General features: G+C 46.0%; 1 protein-coding gene across 2 annotated transcripts in view; it reads right to left on the reverse strand.

The window, feature by feature from the left end:
• Positions 1-23,930, reverse strand: part of LOC121451665 (tubulin-specific chaperone cofactor E-like protein) — a 144,650-nt gene that overhangs the window by 49,853 nt on the left and 70,867 nt on the right. The window contains exons 8-13 of one of the 2 annotated variants that reach the window (XM_041657361.1): positions 20,152-20,216; positions 16,743-16,876; positions 13,857-14,144; positions 10,024-10,161; positions 9,242-9,407; positions 4,966-5,378 (exon numbers count right to left, since the gene is read on the reverse strand). In XM_041657361.1, coding sequence (XP_041513295.1) covers positions 4,966-5,378; positions 9,242-9,407; positions 10,024-10,161; positions 13,857-14,144; positions 16,743-16,876; positions 20,152-20,216 — 1,204 coding nt within the window. Of the gene's footprint in view, positions 1-4,965; positions 5,379-9,241; positions 9,408-10,023; positions 10,162-13,856; positions 14,145-16,742; positions 16,877-20,151; positions 20,217-23,930 lie in introns of those variants that run through there. The other variant, XM_041657362.1, reaches the window with a different exon arrangement.

Below are 23,930 nucleotides of genomic sequence, written 5' to 3' on the forward strand. Positions count from 1 at the left end.
TGGGGTGGGAAGAGTTATGGGATGCTGAGGGTTGCTGAGGAAATCAGTAGCCAGAGAGGAAGCTGAAGACACAGACCAAGCCCTGGGGCTGCTCTGATGTCAGGCAGTGTTCTAAGACTTTAGAGTCACAAAGTGAATTGATCAAAATTCCCTTCCTTATGTAACCTAGCATTTAGCAAGGGAGACTAACCACCAGCAAAATGAAGGTGTACAGCATCTAAAGACGTGTGAATGAGGATTACGAATCCCAATGTTGAGAAGGAAGTTTTATGGCTGTAAGTGAATGGTCAGGACGCAGCTTCATGGGAAGGTGACATCCAAGAGAGGAAGAAGCCTTGGGGTGAGCTGTCATGGGGAGAGACCAGCAGGCCCTCAGGTGGGGGTGCTCTGGGTGCTACAGCCATCAGGGTCTCCATGTGGTAGACCTGAGCAAGCAGTGGCGGGCAGTGGTAGTTGATGTCAGGCAGGGTAGCAGCCAGAACAAGACAGGACTTTGGTTTTAGCTCTGAGCAAAATGTTGAGCCAAGTGGGTGTTTAAAGCAAAGGATCCACAGGATCTGACTTCCACTTTGAAAAAACCACTCTGGCTCCCATGTTGAGAACAGACCTTGAAGGGCCTTTAAAAACAAGACAGCACAAATAGACCTGAATTTCTACTCAGTAGGGAGCAAGCCCCTGAAGGGTCATGAACAAAGAAATAACACAGGAGGTTTGTATTTCAGGAAGCTGATCCTGGCTGGCAGGAAGTGCCTGATGAACTAAGCCAAGATGAGCAGCAAGGAGCCTAGACAGCAGCTGCCAGGGCCCAAGAGAAGACAGGGGTTAAAGCAAAAACAGGACACAAAGTGGGAGGCACAAGCTGCGCACCCCACTCGATTGTCCCTCTCAGTCTCTCCTGTGGTTGATTCAGAACTGGGGGAAAAATCAAGAGTGAATCTTAATCATCTAGAAAACACGAACAGGTGCTTCTAACAGAGAGTCAAACTTTACCTTCACAGTTGCTGTGCCTAGCTTCTGAAGCTGTTCCTGTTCAAGACCTGGGGTGAAATGATTAGTCAGGGTCCTCGGTGGGCTTGACTTTAACTGCACTTCAGCTTCCCAGGCTGACCTAGATTCACACTGGTTTCTGGCATATAGAAACATCTAGACGGGAGCCTGACCTTCCATTTGGTCAGTACGTTCCCAGTTGAAAATGAGTTGGTAAACTGCCTAGGTATTGCGCCCAAGGTTTGCTGAAGTAAACACCTCAGGTATTCTCTGAGACTGGAAGCAGACCCTCAGCAGAATTACCCTTAATGGTCTACTCACACTGATGTCGGCTCTGACCAGTCTGTACCTCAAAATTCTGGTAACTTCTGCCCAGTTTAACTCAGTTTTAAAGCTACAACTACACTTTTAGGAATTTGTCCTAGTGGCCCCCCACTCCTGGTACCAGTGTTCTGTCTTAACCTGCTTGAATTGTAATGAAATATTTATAAACCACAGAAGCCTGGAAATTCAGGATAGGAATGCCCACAGGTTAGTGTTGTAAGGGCCAGTTTTCTGGTTCGTAGATATGTATTCATGTGATAGAAAGGGCAAATTAGCTTTCTATGGCCTTCTATAGGGCATCAATCATATTACCTAATTATTTCCCCCATCCCATCTTCTAATACTACCTTCAGGAGAATTTATTAATGGAACATCAACATATGAATGGGGAGAGCATAAACCTTCAGACTGTGCCAGTGGTAGAAGACTGAAGAAGCCTGAGACACTGTCCTGCAGTTAGAAATGGGAAACCACTGGCGATGGTGGCGCACACCTTTAATCCCAGCACTCAGGAGGCAGAGGCAGGTGGATCTCTGTGAGTTCGAGCCCATCCTGGTCTACAAGAGCTAGTTCCAGGACAGGCTCCAAAGCCACAGAGAAACCTTGTCTCAGAAACCAAAAAGAAATGGGAAAACCAAGGAGTTGGGTCATTTGCCTCTATCTCATAGGTAGGGCTAAGTCAATAGGGGTACAGAAAGCCACTTTATAGGAAAGGGAAGCCTGCCAGAGTGACAAACAATTATCCCCTGTCCCTGTTTGGGTGTGGAAGAGTAAATCTTCTCTAAGATTGGTCTAATTTCAAATTCCAAGTACGTTAATTGCTGGATGCCTCCCTTCCCTCTCCCTTAAGTTCCTATTCCTAGCAAGGAGACAAAGTCTTCAATGCCTCAAAGCAGAAGTCATCAGCCTCTGGATTTTGCTACAGTCCCTAAACCCCCACCATGGGTTCCCTGTCTCTGTTCTCATTCTCCTCTGGTTGGAGAGTTTTTCTCCCGACCCAAGAGTGCACGGTGCTTTCTGTACTCTTGCCACATCCAGCCACCACATTTATGCTCCCCAAGACTCAAAGCAGGAGCCCCTGGAGAACAATAAATGCCCTTGACATGTGATGTATTGCTTCATTGCTACCTTTAATTCACTAGTAACAGACAAACCTCTTAGCCTTTCCTTCTCCTTAGGTTCTACGCACTTTCCTCGTCAGCGGGTCTCTCCGAAGATGTGTGCAGGGACAGGGTGTGAAGGGAGAAGAGGAATCACAAAGTGTGGGGCTTGGAAACGATAATGTGGGATCAGCATGTGCTGAGTGCCTACTGTGTGCCAGCCTCTGTGATGCGGATGTACATGTTTGTTCTAATCAATGTGTGTGAAACCTTAAAGGTTCCTACATGTTCTCTTCACTGTAAATGAGGCTAGAGCTTGTGACAGAACCGGACAGCTACTGAGGTCCAAAGCCATGCTGCCCTGGCCTGGATTAGCTCTGAGAAGAGGCAACAAGTCCAAGCTATTGTCTAGGTGCCCGGTAGGTGACACAACTTCCCCCCCTTTACAGAAAAGGAAAATGAAGCAGAGGCCACTCTGCTGGAAGAGATAGCACAGGTACAGGGCAGGTCCCACTCCATAGTCGGAGCTCTCCCTACCCCATGGGCTACATGGCCTGCCCAGCCCCTGGAAGTACCCTAAACCATTCAGGTTCATGGTGGGGAGAAACCAGAAAACCTTTCATCACCGGGAGACATTTGCTAAGTATGGACACTCAGTCATGTTGACTTTCTTTGGACTTCATTAGCATACATAACCCAAATTGCTTATCATATGAGAATGGGTTCAGCAGGAAAAAAACCCATTGAAAGAACGCTGCTTCTAATCCAGCAAATGGAGGCAGGGTTGGAGAAAGGGGGCATGTGGTTTGCAAGGGCACAGCTTGGGTCATCCCTGGCACAATACCGCTGGCTAGGAGGTCAGCAGCTTCCCAGTAGTCTCCAGCTCCTTCCTGTTTCCTGGGCCTCTCCCTGGCTGTCCCCACATCACCCTGGGGCAGGGCCCTGCATCCGTCTAGCCACTCTGCCCAGGGTGGCAGGTGTATTCCAAGGCACTGGAAACAGTTTGGCAAAGGGAAAAGGACGTCGTTGTTAGCTTGCAGTTGGAGTCACATAACCTTTTCTTGCCGAAGCATTGGTATTCACATCCACAGCTCCCTGTCGCTACAGAAAATTGAGGAATCCGCGCCCTACGCCTGGACGGCGGAATAGAGCCATGCAAAATTAGCAGAGCTGCTGGGCCTCAAAGAGACGACAGTGTCCTTTCTTTCATTAAAAAGAGAAAAAAGAAGTAGAAAGTCTGAGCTTGAGCAAAAAGGAATTTTAATCAAAGTAGAAAATAGGGACGAAGCAAGACCCTTCCTTTTCAACTATTGGTATCAAACACACTGGTTTACAACACAGGCGAGCTGGCAAAGCTGGTGAAAAAAAAATTAGCTGGAAAGGTATCTATCCATGGGGATCAAAATGGCTCTCAATGGCACCATACAAATTTACATTGGAAAAAGTCCAAACTCCTGTACGAGACTTCTTCGCTGATAGATGAACCTGTCCCTAGAGAGACTGGCCAAATAGCAAGCAAATTGGCATTTCAACCATGGTCACAGCTCACTTTCCTAATTAGAAAGCCGATGGCCCGCACACATGAGAATGGCAGCACCAGAAAAAGGAGAATTGGTTCCCTGGTTTTGCCTTTTGTCGAATATGCGAGCGCAATGAAAACTACAGGGCATTTTTTTTTTATTAGTTCTGGGTGGCCCTCTGTTTAACAGCCAAACATGGGATTAAAGATTGCATGGGATACAGCAATCACCCCTTGTGGTCTTCAAGTTAAGACTGCTTGAATAAATACATAGTTACACCAAGGTCTTCATTAACGTTATGAAAATTGAGGCCTCCATCAATTGAGTAATTGCCAGTAGCTCCTAGCGTTCCCTTTTTAGTCAGTGCCCCTGTAACAAGAGTCATTTACATATGCTAAACAGGCCAGAGATTTGTGCTCCTCTCTGTCAGTGTGGGCAGAAGTGGCGGTTTCTGCAGAGGAGCGTTTGGGTAAAGATTTCCTGGGATCTTTTCATACAGGACTCATTAAGGAAGTCATCAAATCTGCTTTAGGGTAGTGCCTGTGTAGACATCAATCAATGTGGAAGTTTCTCTGTGAATGAAACAAGAGTTCCCTGGCAAACAGAATCAGGGTGCTGAGTGGATCGAGGATGACTCCAAGGCTATATATATACTGTCCAAGCCTGGACATGACCATATGACTTTAATTATTGCAAGCCAAGTCTACGAGGAACTAAGTTTGTCGGTTACGGTAACTTCTGAGAGACGTACACCTGTATGTATGTGTACACATGTGCATGTGAAAATATGAGCACATCAGTAAGAGAACTAGGAGTGTGCATGTGTTTGTTTTTTTTTAAATATATGGTCTTGTTATGAGGCTTTTGCACAAATAAACTTCGGCTTATTAAAGCATCTTCCAAGGCAAGAAGTGCATCTACCTGTTTGGCACTATAGAAAGACAAACAATGAAACAGTAGACAGAGGGAAACTTTCCCCAGGACAAAGTATCCTGGATTCTCCATCTCCCCATGATATATGGAGAGGGTCTTACCTTGACTTTTCCATAGCTTCCTTTAGGGATGAGAATCTTGTAGCCATTGACCTCAACAGAGAGCTCCTTCACCCACGAGACAGCAGAGCCCCCTCGGTGCTCGTTCTTGGCCTCCACACTGAAGAAGGGGAGGCTGGAGGTTTGCAGACACTGTCGGGCCAATAGGTAAGCACAAGAGCCTTGGAAGTGGAAGAGGAAGCCATCGAAGGTGTGGTAGTGTGGTTCCCCGAACACCACACAGGTGCTGGTCTCTACAGGGCTGCAGTAGAAGAACCGGCCCTTGGGCTCGCACACCTCATAGGGGCTGCAGGAGGCTTCCTGACAGTAAATCTCATTGTTAAAATCCAGACAGCGGCACTTGACGGTGCAGTTCAGGTCATCCCAAAACACCTCCCCTCGCCGGAGGAACTGTCCTGGGAATAAGGACAGCAGAGCCAACACTTACTACTTCCCCTCTGTGCCAGGCACTGGGACAAAGGCTTGGCTTTGATTATGCCTTCTCGACCCACTCATGAACCCACTTAGGTAGAGATTAAAGACTGTCACCCTCATTTAACAATTGGGGAAACTGAGGCTTAAGAGCAGTTGAATAATTTCATTTAACGCCGCTCAGCAACTCAGCCAAGATTTCAAGCGGAGTGGGTCTGAATCCAGTGTGAGTTGCTGGCATTGTTAACTCCCCAGCTGGTGAGCAAGCCCACATTCAAGCAAAGACACATTGCCTTCGTCTGTGGGAAAGTCTCTGACACTCAGGAGCCATTTCCTTTTCAAGAATACGAGCAAGGGCATTCCAAAAGCAGACCCAGCTGATAGGACTGGGTCTCAGGACTCAGCAATCAGTTGTTCCTTTCCTAATTGGTTCATTGAATCAACAGTCTAGGCAGCATGTATGCAAAAAGGTCAACAGCACAAATCAGGAGGCAGCCATAAATCGCAGCTTCCTGGGAATAGTCTAGAAAAGACTGACCTCTTCTGTGCTACTTTCAAAGGTTCATAAATACTACAGATGCTGCTCAGGCTGAATTTCAACCCTTGCGAGTTGTTTTCTCTCCAACTCCAGATTGTGCCCAAGTCTGGTATTCCTCTCTCTTTATCTTCTGGAGAGAACCTGTTGTCCAAGTCAAGGTCAGGGGAAGGACCAGGGGAATGACTTTAAGGCAGGTGCTAATTTGTAATAAATATTCACTACAGTTTATTTGACAGACATTTAATCTTTAAAATCATTTCCCTAAATAAATTATGTAAAACACACACACACACCCCAAGACGAAATATCTTGCAAGTTATACAAGTCTACCATCTTAACCCCAGAAGAAGGCAGGGGACTGTAGGAACAGCTCTTTCTATATCTGTCCAACAAGAATATGTCTCAACAAGCAATTATGCCTCCTACCTGTTGAGATTTGCAGCTAAAAGGAGATAATAGATGTATTCATATTCCCAGTAGGTTGTATGTATCCGCCCTTAAAACAGACCCTAAGTCCTCTAGCACTTTGGCGCTAGCTCAAGGCTGCACATCTTTTAACAGCCTTCATTCAGTATCATTTCCAGTCTCTGCATTTCCAGGCTTCCAATAAATGAGAGCAAAATGACTCTGAATAGAGGAGGTTTGGAGCAAAAGGTAGATGCTCTGTGATAATTTTGTTTGTGCAATGGTGATTTAATAAGCCAGCTCCATGGAATCGAGTCCCTTGCTATAACCCAGGCCAAATCCCAATCTCATTAGATTGATATACGTCCAGTGGCACATAAAAATGCACAAGTCCTGTGTGGATATTGAATTTGCCCTGCATATGAAACCCAAACACATAACTCAAGAGGGAAAGAAAGCTGTGAAAGTGGGAACATTGCACACAGCCCGCATCAGTCTGTCCCCACAGCTCTGCCCGCCAATGCTGTCTGTCATCCCAGTGCTCATTCCCAGGACTCGGGTGCGAGGTTGCCATTGAGAGCTCATGTTGCACTCAGCAGTCAGTGAACTCTACATCGCTTGAGCAAAAGGGAAGACATGCTAGGGAGAGAGTCTGAGCCGAGATGAGGAGGCAAGGGGATAGCATCTCAACAGTGTTAAGATAGTGTTAACTAGTGTGATGGGGAAACTATCAACCTATCACATCTAATTAGGGTGTGGCTACCTGGGGCCCAAGTAGAAATACTGGTAGATCCAGGTGTGCCCTCTCTCTCTGCGCAGTGCTCGCCAGACCTATTGGATTTCGGACCTCCCACTCTTGTAGCGTGAGTTTTCGCTTTTCAACTATTAAAAAAAAAATGCAACTGTTGTTTTTGAGCTGGTCTGGTTATTTATCATGCCGACCTAATTCGTCAGCATTAGTGTTGTGTTGATTTTCCCAAAAGGGAAGAGGGACAGTCTCAGAAATCATGCGTGGGGGGGGAGGGGCTTTGGGACCAGATTCTTTCCTATCCAGATTAATACCCACTAAGCTGCATAGTGCTTCTTGATATTCCAGCATGAAGGACTTCACAGAATCCACAAGGCTAAGATGCCCAGGCAAACCATCCTCACATGCAACCTTGCCTGAGGGCAAAGTCAAGAGGTTAGTAAATCAGTAGGTGAATGCAGGGAGCATGGGAACTTCAGACCATATGAAACTGGCTTTTCTATGTGTTGAATATGGAATCTGCATCAAGAGAGGCATCTGGCAGCAAAAGAGGCAGTCCATGTTTTCTACCCAAGGAAGAGAGATCTCCTTAGCCCAAAGCAAAAGGTTCTTACAGATCTGCAATCACTTTGCCCAACACATCCTGTGCTTCCACAATACTTTGTGCCATGTTTTTTATTTGTGCTACACTATGTCACCATTATTTCTGTGGTTATTTCTTTTGCTGTAATATTATCGTGGGCAACTATAATACTGACATCTCTGCTATCTGAAGAGTAGTTGGGGTTCAGTGGGTCTCTTACATTGTTCTTTAGAAAGATAAAGTGGATGGATTTGGTGCATCAGTGGACATGTGAATAGATGGGTTGATAAGAAGACTAACGTAAGGATGGATGGATGGGTGGATAGTGGATGGGAGAATGAGGGGATGGGAGGATGGGTGGATGGGAGGATGGGTAGGTGGGAGAACGGGAGGATGGGTGGATGGGTGAATGGGAGGATGGGCTGATGGGAGGATGGGTGGAGGGGAGGATGGGTAGATGGGAGAATGAGAGAATGGGAGGATGGGTGGATGGGAGGATGGGCTGATGGGAGGATGGGTAGATGGGAGAACGGGAGGATGGGTGGATGGGTGGATGAGCGGATGGGAGAACGGGAGGATGGGTGGATGGGCGGATGGGAGGATGGGTAGGTGGAAGAATGGGAGGATGGGTGGATGGGTGGCTAGGGGAATGAGTGAATAGGATGGTAGATGAAGATGGGGTGGGTAGAGAGGGAAATGTTGGATTGGTGAGTAGCTCAGCAAAAGGATGGAGAGGTAGATGATGGTCACTAGGTGAGCATCAGACAAACAGACAATTTCTTGCTTCTTGTTGCTGTAGCCTCTACTTCTACATACAGAGTTATTAACAGAAATCCTGTTTCCTGAATCCTTTGAATACATAGGGGACAGGAAACAATACCCAGGGATGCTCCTGTGAGAACTCCAGGGCTATTATGCAGTTCTGAAGAGATTTTGGTAGTTGAGAAAAGATGCCACCACACTACAGAAACCAATGTAAAGGGAACTCACCGAGGAGCCTGTCCACACAGACTAGGAGCAGCTTTGATTCCCCCAGTCCCTACAATGTCTTCCTACCCCTCCAAGGTTTTTAGAAGCTCCCCTAAAAAGTCTGCTACTTTTTTCTTTCTCCTTGTACTAGGAGTTACTGATTTACCACTACAGGGACTTGGCGACACTCCAAGTTCACCCACTCCTGTGGCTCTACGGCATGCAGATGGCAGGAGAAGAGTAAAGATGAGGATGGAATCTTAAAGAGGAAGCAACAACAACAACAAAAATAACATGAGGACAGGAGGGCTCCCTTCTGTCCATGTGGCTGAGAAATAACTTAGGATCCTGGTGCATTTTGAAGATAGTCCAAAGTAGTATCTGCATGCACCCTACAGGCAAGGACTTGGAAGTATACTGCACGCAGTATTCCTCCTGGGCTGATGAACATGCGTGCTAAAATTACCTTGATCTCTACCAGGCAGCTGAAAGATGTCAAAAGAGTAAGCCATCAGGAAGGAGTCCGCCCCCGTGGCTGGAAAGCTCGCCTGTCAATCCAAGGAAAAGGAACCCTGCTCTGTCAGAGAAAAGAGGAAAGGTTTACCCCTGGAGGTGCAGCCATTGGCCGGGTCGATTTCCTTCCCGTCAACTTTAAATGCCCAGCGTCCTGGAACATTGACATTCGTGGTCTCTTGGATATTTACAATCTCAGGAGTTCTTGACCCCGGTAGGCTGAAGAAATTCGTGAGGTTTCCACCATTAAATCCCGCCTAGAGCGAGAGCGAGAGAGAGAGAGAGAGAGAGAGAGAGAGAGAGAGAGAAGAAGAAGAAGAGGAAGAGGAGAGGAGAGAGAGAGAGGAGAGAGAGAGAGGAGAGAGAGAGAGAGTTTTGAGTGAACACCATTTCTATTAGTTACCTGAGCTAACTACTTGTTTTTGTTTGTTTGTTTTGTATTTTTAGTTTTTTTGATACAGGGTTTCTCTGTGTAACAGCCCCAGCTGTCCTGGAACTAACTCTATAGACCAGGCTGGCCTCAAACTCACAGAGATCCATCTAACTCTGCCTCCCCAGTGTTGGGATTAAGGGTGTGTGCCAGCACTGCTCAGCACCAACTACTTTAAGAATCCATCACACCTGGAAACAAGAGGTTACTTTTTCCCTGAACTCCACCAGGCCACCATTCAAGGTGTGGAAGGCCTATCTAGTTCACCCCATGCCCAGATTAAAGTAGAAAAGATGAACAAGGCTAGCCCCTCAGTGCAACTACAAATCAGACATGTTTCAAGAACAAAGGTATCGGCAGGGCTCTGTCCATGATGCTAAGCAAAGCAAGCAAAGGATGCAATAATTTAAATCTACAAGAGGACAAGACGGGGAGCCTCTTACCTGTGCCATCACACCCCCAAGGCCTGTCAGGGGGTCGCCACCACTCGCTGTCCCAGTAGTCCAGTTGATTTCATAGTAATTAAAGAGTGTGAATGTATAGGAGCCATCGGACACCAGCACGGCCTGGAAGGTGTTCACCTGCAGAATGTGCAGAACAAGCTCAGGAGCGCCTCACCCAGTGGTGGCTCCCCGCCACTCCACAACCTCTATGGACTGACCCCCCTACCCTCCACCCTACCACCAAACAGCTCTGAACTGTACTGCTTCTGGGTCCTCATGCTCTGTCTTTTCTTGAAATTTGTCCTTGCCTCCAGTGCAAAAATGCAAGCTGTGTAGGACGGTGTATCCAAATGAGAAATTGACTGAGATAAACCTGGAGTCTGACTCAGTGCTCCCCCCACCCCGCCCCACCCCGTGACATCTCTTTTGGACCAAAAGAGAAGATTCAGAGGACCTGGCTGAGCATGCTATGACTTGAGAACACCTATAGATGGCAGCATGAGAATAAACTATAGGAAAGAGTCAAGCCAGGGACGTCAGCACCCATCCCTGCTCCCACAGCCAGAGTGGGCAGGGTGGGGCAGGGAGGGACGCAGAGAACCCAAAGCTCCAGTACAGTGGTCCTCTGGACTGGGCTCTCCCAGTTCCTAGAAGACATCGCTAGTCTGGATGAGATGTCTCCCCTTTTTAAAACGAAAGTTGGGAAGTGATTTTTAAGAATCACTTTCTGGAAAGAAAATATTCCTCTAATTGAGCATTTATGCATGACTTAGTATCTGCAAAATCATCAGTGCTCATCCGTAACTCAGACTGAAGCTAAGATGGCAATGGTTTCAGTCCATTCCATTTAGAGCTAACTACAGACTAAGGGAAATGAGTTGCTGGAAACTGAGCAGTGACAGGGTCATGGTACATGGGATCGCAGCCAGAACACCCAGTCTACCTCTCAGGACATGGTCACTCCATGCCGTCTTAATCACAAACTTTTGAGAGGACAGAGATGTTATATAAATCCAAACCAACCTCGCAGTTGGTACTCAGATATAAGATTCATCAAGCTTTGACCTTTCCTATTTCCTTTTCCTAATCCCCACCCTTGGGCCTGTGTTTTCAGGTAATGCAGATCAAAAGAGAATTAAAAGTAGCCATTATGACCTTTCTCTGTTCAAGCCTCATCCTTTTCCCATCTGCCTGAGAGCGCCCCAGTTAGCATTCAGAGAGAGAGCAGAGGAAGACCCAAATTCCTATCCTGTGTAATCAGACTGGGGTGGAGGATCTTGGAAGCCCATTCTAGACAGTCCCAGGGAGGAGTACCTTGTTGGTAAAGAAAAGCCCCTTTTGTGAAAGAGAGCCTTCTCCTCTGGCCCTGTGCCTGCCACAGCCGATGGCGTTTATGATAGAGTTGGCTGTGTATATGCCTTCATTCTTTGGGTTCGTTTAACAAAAGAGGAAAGTGGGACACAGAAATGAATGATCAATAAACTCAAGGTTTCTACAAGATCACTAGTCGGGCCAGATTCAAAGGATAGGTACAAAGTTAGGGTCGTGCAAGGACTGAAGCTGGACCCTGTTCACAGTAGGATGCCCCTTGAGAAGTGAATTTCTATCAACTTTAGGTTGGAAATACCTGTGGCTCAAGAAGTCCTGAGAGTTCCTCCCCAAATCACGCCATCTCTTGTTACTCCTAAACCAACCAGGTACCCCAAAGCTGACCTGTCTAACATATGCACACTCCTCGGGTGTTCACACACACACATACACACACACACACACACACACAAACACACATACACAAACACACACACACATACACACACATACACACACATATACACACACTTATATACACACATAAATACACATATACGCACACATACACATATACACACACATACATACACATATACACACACATACACATATACACACACACTCACATATACACATACTCATACCTATGCACACATTTTTCCCAATACTCATTTTAAGACCTTTCTAGATCTGTTTTTGCACACGAATTCAGAGAACTCAAGATACTACCTGGGGGAAGCGCCTAAAGAAAGCGGTTAGGAGCCAGCCTACAGAGTTCAGCATGAAGCCTCTGCTCTGTCTCTTAGGAGGCTTGAGCCCCTCTTATTGTCCCCTTGGAACATAGCACTTGGGGAATTTTTATGGGGCTTAAGAAACAGCCGACTCCAGGGCTGGCACATAGTTAGAACTTCAGTAAACACCAGTTCTCCTTAAATACATCCATTTCCTCTTTAGTTGGGCTTCCATGGCACTTCCTTTCCTTAAGGTCTCTCCAACCACCTATTTAGTGGACCCAGTGATAAGCAGGCAGTCTTGGATTGGAGAGGTGGATCCATTTCAAAGATAGGGATGATGGGCACGTTGCTATTCTACAGAAACCACCTTTTTCTTTTCTCTCATAGAGCTCAAATCCTTCAAAGTTTCACTGTTCATCCTCATGGAAATAGATCTTACTTGCTTCGGAAACTGGCCCCGAACTAGGAAGCAGAAAGCACCCACATTATCTGGCCATTTTTACGGCCAGAAGAGGTTTCGGTAGAGGAAAATGGTGGTCAGCATTTGATGGGCATTTCTTCTCTCCCCTACCCCTTCACTGACACTAAAATTTATCGATTACTGGCACCCTGCATTCTAGCGCTGTAAGATATGAGGCTTAAAGAACATAAAGTATCACCCGAGGAGTCGTTAGCGATCCATAACGTGACAGAGGGAAATGCATGCTTCTTTAGGGGTTATTTCTAGCCAATGCATCTGCCGTTTATACGTGCGTCTTTCTGTTCTGCAGGACCTCTTAGCAATAAAGTGCTTTGAGCTTCTCTAGTCAGACAATACTAAACCACATGCTCATTGCATCCTAGCCATGAATTGCAAGAGCAGCACTTTTGAACCTCTCTCTGGTACACAGGAATTTCAGTTCTACCCCTAAATAGTCAACTCATTGCCAGGAAAACAGATGGAATTAGAAATAACCCTACGAAAGAAGAGAACAGATATTTTTAAAGCATCTCTGCTTACTAGGGAACTGGAGTTGAAGATGCATGTGTTTGCAACTTCAAAAACCTCTATTATTGTGGTCACCCAAGCAAGCTGCATGTGTCCATGGAAACTGGGGTTTTTCCCCTTTAGGCAGAAAGTTGATTGCCTCTATGATATTACCAGAGATAATCTTTTTTATTTGACTTTTATTCGACTGCTCATTTGGGATCTCAGAGCAGATGTTGAAACTTTATTCAGGAATTGCTTTAACTGCCCACTCTAATTAACATCAAATATGAATCATTTCAGCCCTGGTCATAATAAAAAAAAAGTCATAACATAATAAAATGAACCAGGCTGTTTGTTCCCAAATCAGACACCCTGCTTTTCTCTTCCTATCATATTTTATTGAGGGGGAGAAAAGGGAAATTATTGATAGTGAGAAACATTTGTGCCCCTGGCAAGAGAAAACGGCCTCTGTTTCCCTCAAAAGATCCCTAATCGCATGGCCTTGAATAAGTCTCGGGGTCTCAGTTACTCTCTCACAAAATCGAGTGCTGCCTCCTGCAAGAATATTGTCAAGGAACGCCTCTTAGACACTGGTAATGAATTGTGACGGGTGACGCATCTGAAATATTTCAGCTGACTGGACTGGTTCACAGTGATATTTCCCTCTGTTTCCTGGAAAGTGGGTGGCAAGACCTATTAGTGTAACTCAAGCGAGCTGACATTCCTCAGCTCTTGCAATTAGACTGCAGCTCGGTAGTGAGGACGGACAGGACCGAGGTGTCAGAGGCCCGCGGAAAGGGGGAAAGTTGAGTGATTACAGGCGTGGTGCTGCTGCCTCCGTAGAACGTGACTTCCTCCCAGGTCACGATGAAAACCCAAGTGGCAGAGAAGGTCGCCATGTCTTTGAAGTACTTCCTGATGTCCTTGGTGGCCCTTCTCAAGATGGCGGAGTCCATGGTCTCTCTGTAATAGATCTCCCCCCGAATTCCATTGTGTACATCTGCCCAAAATGGAGCAATGAAGGCCCTCCCGTCCGTCAGGGGAAAGGACTCCGGCGTAAACTGGCTCACTAGCACGTTGAAGGAAACAACACCATTGTTATTGACCTACAAAAATAAGAGAGGTTTTGCACAGGGGACCTGAAAATAGGGAAACTTCAGAGTCACAGATTAAGACAGACACACAGCCAATCACCTGGATGAAAGGGGCTTTTAAATTGCTGACTTTGAAGCCCTGAGTACCTGTTCCCAATGCTCAGATGAGGAGGTTCACTTACTCCCAGACAGTCTCATTGGTTTTCTTTCACTTTCAATTTGTAGTCAGCATCATTCCTTATTAATAACCAGCCTCGTTTTCATGTTCTCGGTCCGATCTCTATTTGCATTTATTAAATGCTACTGGGCTGTGGGGGGTGTGTGTGCGTGTATGTGTGTGCGTGTGTGTGTTAGGTCAACCTGGGGATAATGAGACAAAAAAGACTAATTTGTTGAGAGCCACATGTTCACAGATGCAAACCAGACAGGGGAAAACAAACAAACTCAAAAGTACAGTTCAAGTTAATAATTGAAGCACTTCATAGCGTACCCTGAGTCTTACTCTATAATAAGTCAGGGATAGATGACTCAAACACCCCTTGGCTGAACTCAGATCTCAGGGTGAGCCGTATCACCGTATCTCTCTGGGTGAGACATAAACAAACAAAGGAAAACTTCTCTTGTTATTGTAAGTTCTTCCTCACTCAGAAAAAGGACAAGGCTAAGACCTAAGGATGTCCAGTCTCTGTCCGGCTCTTGTCATTTGACAGTGTCTTTGTGCCATCGCTGCATAGAAATTGAGACATGAGTACTTCGCATTGAATGTAAAAATACTACCGAGTGGTGGTTGTTTTATGACCTACAAATGGCTTAGGAATAACAAAACCTTACTGCAGTGTGTTCCCTAGGTTCATTCAGGACCTGAAATCCATCCTGTGTCTGAGAGAAACACCTGTGATGGGGATACTCACAGTTCCTGGGCAGAGGAATGCCGGGGATGATTGCCCTCTACATCACACTGTTTGTTCTATTCCCACCAATCAGCAACAGGCTAGACATTAGCAGTGACCCTAATTCCTTGGGGAAGTGCTTTGCCACTAGACTGAGGACACCTCAGCACGCATCGGAAGAAATTCTGTGAGGTTTTGGTGTGAGAGGGCCAGAGCAGGGGAATGTTGGAATCCTGTTGTCTTCAAGGAACAAAGAACCACCCAGAGGTCTTCGGATGATTGAAAGACTGTACTACTCAAAGCACTGGGAACTCGTGCAATAGTTTGCCACCGCCCCCCCCCCCCTCGCCCAATGATCCTGCCCTCAACTATGGTTTGTGCTTCTTCAAGGCCATGAACTGTGAAGCTCTATGTCACACTGTGCAATGGGAGAGAAAGAGGAACTGGCTGAAATACAGGCCCTAGGGGCCTGGGAGGCTAAGACTCCCAGAATGGAAGGCCTTTCATTTTCAAAAGCAGGTCAGCACACTTCAGAACTCACAGTCAGCTCCCTCAGACACAGTCCAGGGAGGCCCCCTCTGTGAGGAGGATGCCAGAGCCATGTATTTGCTAGGGGAGATCTGGTGTAATTAAAACACAGAGGCTCACCTGCAGAGGAGGCTGGCGGGGAGAGAGAAAGACAGAAAGACGTATGTGTTTTGATTGTATTCTATGGTTGAGAGCAGTGGCTCTCAGACTTTGAGGGGCACCAGGATTACCTGGAGAGCTCATTAAGGCAGATTAGTAGGCTCTCTCCCCTGGTTTCTGAGTCAGCTCGGGTGGAAGGTGACAAGGCAGGTGGCGCTGCCCTTGGTTCAGGAACCCTTCCTTAGAGTAGTGGGAGAGGGGGTGATTTTCTCGCTGCATGCCAGCAACCACCAAAGCAGCAGCCTCGGGGCAAACATGGAAATGCTCCAAATTCATTTGTTTGTTCCTCCAGGGTAGGGCACAGACCTAGGGTGAGATGCGGCAGAATCTGCCTATGCCTCCCTTGGTCCATGAAGGCAGAGATGAAGACAGGCTCAGCTGCTCCAAACCACAGTCTCCCAGCAGCAATTTAAACCCTCCAAACTACACAGCCTGAGAAGGCAGGTGCCAGGAGAGCTCTGACAGCCACGGAAGCACTTCCTAGTGCGGGCTCAGCCATGGCACGGGCTCGACAATGGCACCCTCTGGCACAGCTACCGACCTGAGAAGGGTGGCCAGTTCTGCAAACAACTTTTATGCAATCATTGATTATCCATCTCTCGTGCTCCAGCTCAGCCTCAAATTGGTTGGAAGCCCAAGAAGAGCAGATGCCTAAACTTTTCACACCCCCAGAAGGGAGAAAAAAAAATGATATTGCTCCTATTGTGGTTCATTGTATCTTTTTTTTTTTTCTTTATCTTGTTGAGTAGCCAAAATGATGTGCATGGCATTGGAGCCTCTGCTTCACTTCGGGGTTTAATCACCCACAAAGGCAATTTATTGCCCTGTATACTCCTCCACTATGAACATTAGCCATTAAATATACCTTTGACTTTCTTAATCATAAAACCCATCAGCTCATGAAATCTCAGAACTTGTCGTTTTGGACGCCGATAAATTCTCTATCGTCAGAGCCCTGGAAAGGGGTATTCAAAGTGTTTTCCTTAATGACAAACAGAAGGGAGAGGCGCTCGGGAGCCGCTGCTGCACTTACATAGACGGTGCGGTAAGGAACACCAAAGAAGAAAACGGGGATGGCCAGCTTAATCTCAGATGAGCTTCCATCGTCTACTTTGGGGGTTTTGGTGTCATTCTGCCAAAATGGATACATGAGCTCCCTGGGCTGGGCTGTCAAGAGAGATGGTGGTTACAAAGATTAGACGGCAGCTGCCACTTCCATTCGGCAAGCTACTCCCCTCCCACCCACTAAAGTCAGTTTGTCTGAGTGTGGTTTATAAGCCAAAGGCAAGGCAGACAGGCTTTCCACCCCGAGTCTATGCTATACCTAGTCCATGATCTTTGATCTTCTGTCTCTGGGGGAAAAGGGACACACACAGTCTCTACTTAAAGCAAAGACCTACACGCTTTATTATTGTGTGCCGGTGCACTGAAGAGAGCAGTGGCGAGTGTGGGTGGGAAGGTCATGCCACCATGGGTACCTGGGGCTCTCAGGGTATGGAGGCAGCCTTTAGATCTGCATGGCTGAGGAGGACTTGCTTCTTGAGTAGACGACCAGATGGTGAGAAGGTGGGTGTAACCAGAGAGCACCCTTCAAAGCTAAGAATTCTATTTACCAGGAGGGTCCTAAGAGTTTTTTCCTAAGACCCCTGTCCTTCCTGCCACACAGCAGAAGGCATCAGAGCCCAAGAGGAATATTATTGGAATCAGCACAAAGTGGGGAGAAAAGGGTTGGTAGTCACTGCCTGTAAGTGACCTTGACGGAGACTGGCCCAAGGCTCTCTGCCCAAGCTCTAGTCACAAAAAGCAGACATGGGATTCTCCAGCAGAGGGAGTTCTGTGTGTACGTGTGTGTGTGTGTGTGTGTGTGTGTGTGTGTACGTGGAGTGCTGAAGGGTGGACACAATGTTCCTCCTCGTCCTCTTAGTCAGAGATGAGGCGTTACACAGACCCCCTTCCAGGACGCTTGGGGTGCAAACTCTTGCAAGGTATGGCCCAGACTGGTGGGAAAAAAAATAAGACAATGTCCCCAGGGCCTATGCTACCAGGGACCTGGCACAACTGCCCCTCTGAAGTAATCAACATGTCATGTCTGGTGTCACTTTTCTCTGTCACTGTTCTTTCTCCTTTTGAATGAAAGTTGGATAACAGAACATTTTTCTTCCTTTGAAAGTTTATCTGTAGTTTTCTGGGGGTGGGGGTGGGGGTACCTGATCCATGTGGGGGTGGGGCAGCTGATCCACACTGGGCTGTGGTCACAGCCCTCAAGCCTGTCTGTCCAGAAGCTGACACCCAGTCTCATGTCACCGCACTCTCCGGGAAAATCCCTGCTTTGCACTGATGGAGCTGATAGGGGGGAGGACAGCTGGTCGTGGCTAGTTCTTCCCCTTGGGGAGCCTTTTAGTAAATGGATAACAGCCCCTGCAAAGAGCTTGCAGAGTGGACAGAGAGCAGCCTGGAGGGCCAGGCAAAGCGCCCACACCTTTGCTCTGGAGTTGGTGCAGGTCTGCCTGAATAAAGGTTCACTCTCTGGGGGACAGCATCAGGAAAGCAGGGCACTAGTCCAGTCATTAGTATTCACACATTATGCCGCGCATCTCAGAAGTCCGGGAAACTGACCAAATCCTAACCTGTAGGAGAGGCTGTGGCTGATTGAATCTGGGGAGCACTCAGCCAGTGATCTGGGTTTGAGATCACAATCCGTATTCAGAAAGGCTCTTCGAGCATTCTTACATTATGGCAACAAAGTGCAAATTTTTAGAAGATAAAAACTTAAAAAAAAAACTGTTCGTAATTCTTACTTTGGTATTAAACACAGGTACTTATTACATTTGAAGGTGATAGACTGCCTTGAATTGCTAGCACATATAGAGGCAAACTACAGGTCTGTCCTTCATAGGGAACTTTTTGGGAGTCATGCCCAGTACGGAAAACATCTCCAGTTCACATGGCATGCAATCCTTTCCAGGCAAAGGTCTAATTTGTATTTTGCACAGCAGTGGCTAATCTGTCTGGAGAAGGAAATATCAAGCCTGCTTTTAAGGACACAGAAGGCATTGACGATGGAGACCGCCTTAACTCTCTGTTTGTTCCAAGATTCTTCACTTAGTTTGTGATGTTGAACAGAAATAACACACAGCTAACAGTCTCCATCTCAAGAATATTACAGATAAGCACATCCAACACCGTACAACCTCAATAAAGATTTGTTGAATAAATAGGACACTCAACAAAAGGGGACAGAAGTAAACAGCAGTGATTGCCATCTTAGAACCTATTACCATTGAAAACAGCACATTTGGCAGCATGGCCTATGGCTAGTGTCAGAGTTAGCCACAGAAACACTATCCCTACCCATGCTTGCTCTAAACTAGGAATTACACAGTAAGTAGAGTTGTGTTTCTAGGGTTTCTCCTTTTCACCAAAGAAAAACACACTTCCTTGAAGTAGAGGTGGGAAATGGAGTCACTGGGATTATTGGAGGGAAATCACTCTATTGTTACTTTGGGTTATGTAATACAACTTTTTTTTTTTTTATTTTCGAGACAGGGTTTCTCTGTAGCTTTTTTTTTTTTTTTTTTGGTTCCTGTTCTGGAACTAGCTCTTCTAGACCAGGCTGGCCTCGAACTCACAGAGATCTGCCTGCCTCTGCCTCCTGAGTGCTGGGATTAAAGGCGTGTGCCACCACCGCCCGGCTGTAATACAACTATTAATTCACCCAATTCTAGGACAGTGGGCATGATCTTAAAGGAAAGGTCCTTCCAAGACCTGAAACCATGTGGCATCTGAACTTAACATATAAACATGCAAAACAAAGGTGTTTTGGAATATAAACCCTAGAAGAACAAGATGTACACAGATTGCCCTATCTTTCTAATCTAAAAGCCCAAGAACAGCAGGAGGAAGACATACACATGGTCCTTTGCTAACTTAAGGCAGAGACAGAGAGAAAAGGAGGGATCATGAGCACTCAGGGAGCTAAGTAGCTTATTCCATTTGTAGTTTTACATTTTTGGCCAATGTCATCGGTCCCTGAGAAACAGGTCACCAACACCATCGTTACTGCTGCAGCTTCCTAACTTGGAGCTAACGTAAGAACACTCTTTAAAGTCTCCAGCATACGCTAGATGGGATCGATGACGAGAGAGGTGATGGACAGCCTCAACTCCTACATGTACTTGCACGAGAATAAGTCTGCATTATTTTATAGACCTTCACCGGTATATACAAATTGTATTCAAAGTTAAATAAGAAAAAGTGAGCATCATTCAAAGTTAATGCATTTTACCCTTGACAACAGAGTTTAATTTACTTTTTTTCCCCACCTTGTTGTATCTGCAGACACATGTACACCTGCCCTTGCAATTATGATGCCAACAAAAGTGTCTCTTTATAAATTCAAGAGCGTGCTGATCAAGAGCTTTATGAGATTCTGTCGTACTCACCTTGGTGCTGAACAAGTGCGAAGATGAAAGAGACCCAAATTCTAAGTAATGATGAATAATTCATCCTGAAATTTTAAAAAAAGAAAAAGGAAAAAAAAATCCCCTGCTTGCCAGAGTAAATACAACATCAGGTGTGTTTGGTGGCAAACCCCTGAGACACACCACAACCATCACAGAACACATTCACATCACGGCGTCAATCCTGCCGAGTTGGTCGGAATTCCCAGAAGGCTCGTGGGTCCTCCTGAGCTTAACACTTGGGGAACAAGGTAGACCCCCCAGAAGAAGACTGCCTAGAAGTGTACATGGGTGGTCAGGGAATTAGAGGGGAGTCGATGCAACTTGCAAGGAGCAAGGGAAAGGTGTCTACTCTGCATCTGATTCAAACAAAAATAGCATCCAACTCCAAAAATGCAGGTCCCAGACTGGGTCTCGGGAACGCTAGCCTTTATAAGACCCAGCAGTCCTAATCTCACAGGGCATTCTTCATCAGGGTCAAAGAAATGTTGGTTAAAAGACCACGTGTTTCTCCAGGTAGGAGGATTTAGAGTATGTCATCCTCTTCTCAATGACATGGAGCCAATCCAGTATTTTACTAATCAGACTCACAGGTGGTCTAAGATTGCCCACCGACATTCTGCAGTGAAATGAATGATCGATGGCTGGCTTTGGTGCTCAAAGAGCATCCCACCAGAGTGGCTCCTTGGAAATACAACAGAAATAGAACCCGGCACGTGAGCAACTTGTTAGTTCCGGGAAATTAATTAAAAGTAGGAACATCACAAAGCTGAACTCGTTTGCATGTTAATTTACGCTCAGTTGAGTGGGTGGCTTTACCCTCTGGTAGGAACGTAGATAGTCTGCGCTGCTCCGAAAAAGCTGAGATGCAAGCACACCCGCAAGCTCCAAGTTCAACGTGCACCTGCTTGAGAACCTAGGCACAGACCAGGAAACCTGCTCCCAACAGCGTTCTTAAAGATAAACACCCTGCTCTTATCATTTGAGGTTATCAGTTTTTTTTTTTAAAGCCAAACTTTTAGAAGAAACCAATGAGATGATACTGTGAGAGTCTCATGGCAATCTTCAGCTACCAGTCATGCCCATTGAGGTCTCAAGCATAGAGCAAATCTAGTTAGTTTGGCTGCAGATGGCAGAGGACTGACTCTAGCAGATATCACATGCAGCTCGGGCGGAGGCAGCGCAAGCTTCAGGCTGGAGGCCTTGGGGGAGCAGTGCGGACAGCAGCAGCAAGGAGGAGTCATTTAGATAGTTGTATTTATGAAAACATGCCACTAACCTGTTCTGTCGAGGCTGGAGGAATTGAGTGGAAAATAATAAGCCAAATCTTGGTGAGTCCAGAAAATTAGGTATAAGAATTCACACTGGTTCTCCCGTCTCTCTGCCAATTATTTCTGATCCCTGAAATGACGTCCGAATCCTGAACTCTTAAAACCAAAAATTCGGTTCGTCCTGCGCTAGCGTCGGGGAGTGTTGAGTTGCAATCAAGTTGCTTTCTATTGATTAAGGAAAAGTAAATCTGAAGATCGGTTTCAGGACTGCGTGGAGAGTCTCTTTTCCTGAAAAACTAGACCTCCCCTCTCCTTTAAAAGGAAAAAAAAAGTGGATTCAGATGGAAATGTCAGGTACTTGGAGCCGAAACCTTGGTTTTCTCTGATCGGAATCACTTTGCACTGAAAACACAAAGGAAACCCTCCCTTTCTCTTTGTACCCAGAAGAAGGCAAGTGTCTAGCATTACAGAATTAGCATCCACCAGCATGGGAGAAAACCCAACAAAGCGGCTCCCTCCGACAGTTAAATGAAGTTGGTTTTCTACTGAAGTTTCCTTTTTCTTTCTCTCTTTCTCTCTCTCCTTCCTTCCTCCATCCCTCCCTCTGTCTCTCCCTCTCCACTGTCTGTCCCTCTTTTCTTTCTTTCTTTCTTTCTTTCTCTTTCTTTCTTTTTCTTTTCTCTCTTTCTTTTTCTTTCTTCCTTTCCTTCCTTCCTTCCTTCTCCCTCTCTTCCATTCTCTCTTGCTTTCTTCTTTCTTTCTTCTTTTCTTATCTGTTCACATACAGACTCTACTCTGATCCCCCCTTCCTCCCCACCCCCCCCACAGGTATATATAAAGTATTTAATGAAACTTTCCCAAATAAAAGGTATTTATTCCTTGTTCTCTCTCTGATTCATTCAGGGATGCTCAAGGGCACTTCCCAGGCAAAGGAGAAAAAGGAAACTACGCCTGTGACCCTTAGGCTGATAACCCTAAGGGTCTTCACAGGTAGTGGGGTACAGGCTTCCCCTGATGAAAGTGCCCAGGAAGGACTTTGGAAGGGGGTTCAAACAAAGAAAGACCATTCAGCTTGATGCTTGCACAAGACCAGTGAACATAAACTAAATCCAATCCAAATTAGTTAACTCTGGGCAAATACACATACAAGCAACACTAGATGAACTCATTAGATTGTGTTTCCATTTGTGCATATAAATATAAATATATATGTATATATACATGCATGTACATATGCATGTATGTGTGCAAGTCTATGTAACAATAATAATTAAGAGATCATGAATTTGAAAGGGGGAGTTTGAGGGGAGGGGGGGTAAGAGTGATATAGATACAATCTTCATATACAAAAATCTCAAAGAAAAATTTAAACATGTGGAGACTGCAAAATAGCTCTTGCTACCAACAAAATTAAAATACTCAAAGTGGAATTCACTAAAAAAAAAGAAGTAATTTGGCTGCAGTGGAGAGGTCCTCTTGTGAATCAAATCAATAGGGATTTCACATTTGTCCAACTCTTTCTCTGGCCGGACACTGAAATGTTGCCTGCACCAGAAATAAAATGAATCAAAACAATCCCAGTTTTGCATATGTTGAGCTAAAAGGACAAGAGTGTTAGGAGAACCAGGTTTTTACCATAAGTTTCCCCATCTTTTGCCAAAAACCTGTTTTAATTGTGTAAGCATTGCACAATGCGTTTATTCTTTCCCTGGAAATGTGAATTCTCCCCATAGACTCGCTTACAGATGTCAAATGACTCCTTTCTTCCAACGGGCACACATTTATGAAACGGAAGACGTAGTTGTTTGATGCCTGTGTGAAATAGAATTAAATTCAAGTCCAAGACTCACCTAGAGCAACAGAGTCCTTTGCCTGGCCCTGATTAAGCTTTTAGTCCAGTCTCATCAGACCTGACTGTCCAGAGGTAAAACAGGATGAATCTTAAGACCCTGCTGGTGGTATATTCTAATTGCTTCAGTTTCCCTTTCTCCTGCACTCAAGGATACTTCTACCTCAGCCTTTTGACCCACATTAAATTCTTTATCCTTCTTGAGGCGGAACTGCTGCCGGGAGGGAGGCCATCTGGGCAGAACCATAGTCACAAGATGGCGGCATAAATGAATAAGAATGACTTTGGGACTCTGGCAACCAGTGAGAACCAGGTGCTTGGGAAAGTGGCTGATCTGGCCGAGGCTTGCTGGGCTGGAAGCGGGTCGGTGGGGGCGTGCTCTGGTTGCACACTCTGGTGGTCACAGATGGATGAATAACAAAGTCTTCTATTCATAGCAAGACACGTTGGGTTGAAGGTGAGAGGGGCGTAAAGATTCCTGCCAGGATTTCAACTGGGGATGGATGAAGTTGGGGTGGGTTGGTGCCAGTTACCCAAGATATTCCTGCTTTATGGACATGACATAAATTGACACTGCTTCATAACTGACAGAAAAGACACCAGGGAAAGAAGTAAGTAGAAATGAATTTCCCTGAAAGAAA

This window comes from Microtus oregoni, unplaced genomic scaffold (assembly GCF_018167655.1).
Source record: "Microtus oregoni isolate MIOR12 unplaced genomic scaffold, Mior012 000008F_ref0000371, whole genome shotgun sequence".
NCBI classification, from domain to species: Eukaryota; Metazoa; Chordata; class Mammalia; order Rodentia; family Cricetidae; genus Microtus; species Microtus oregoni.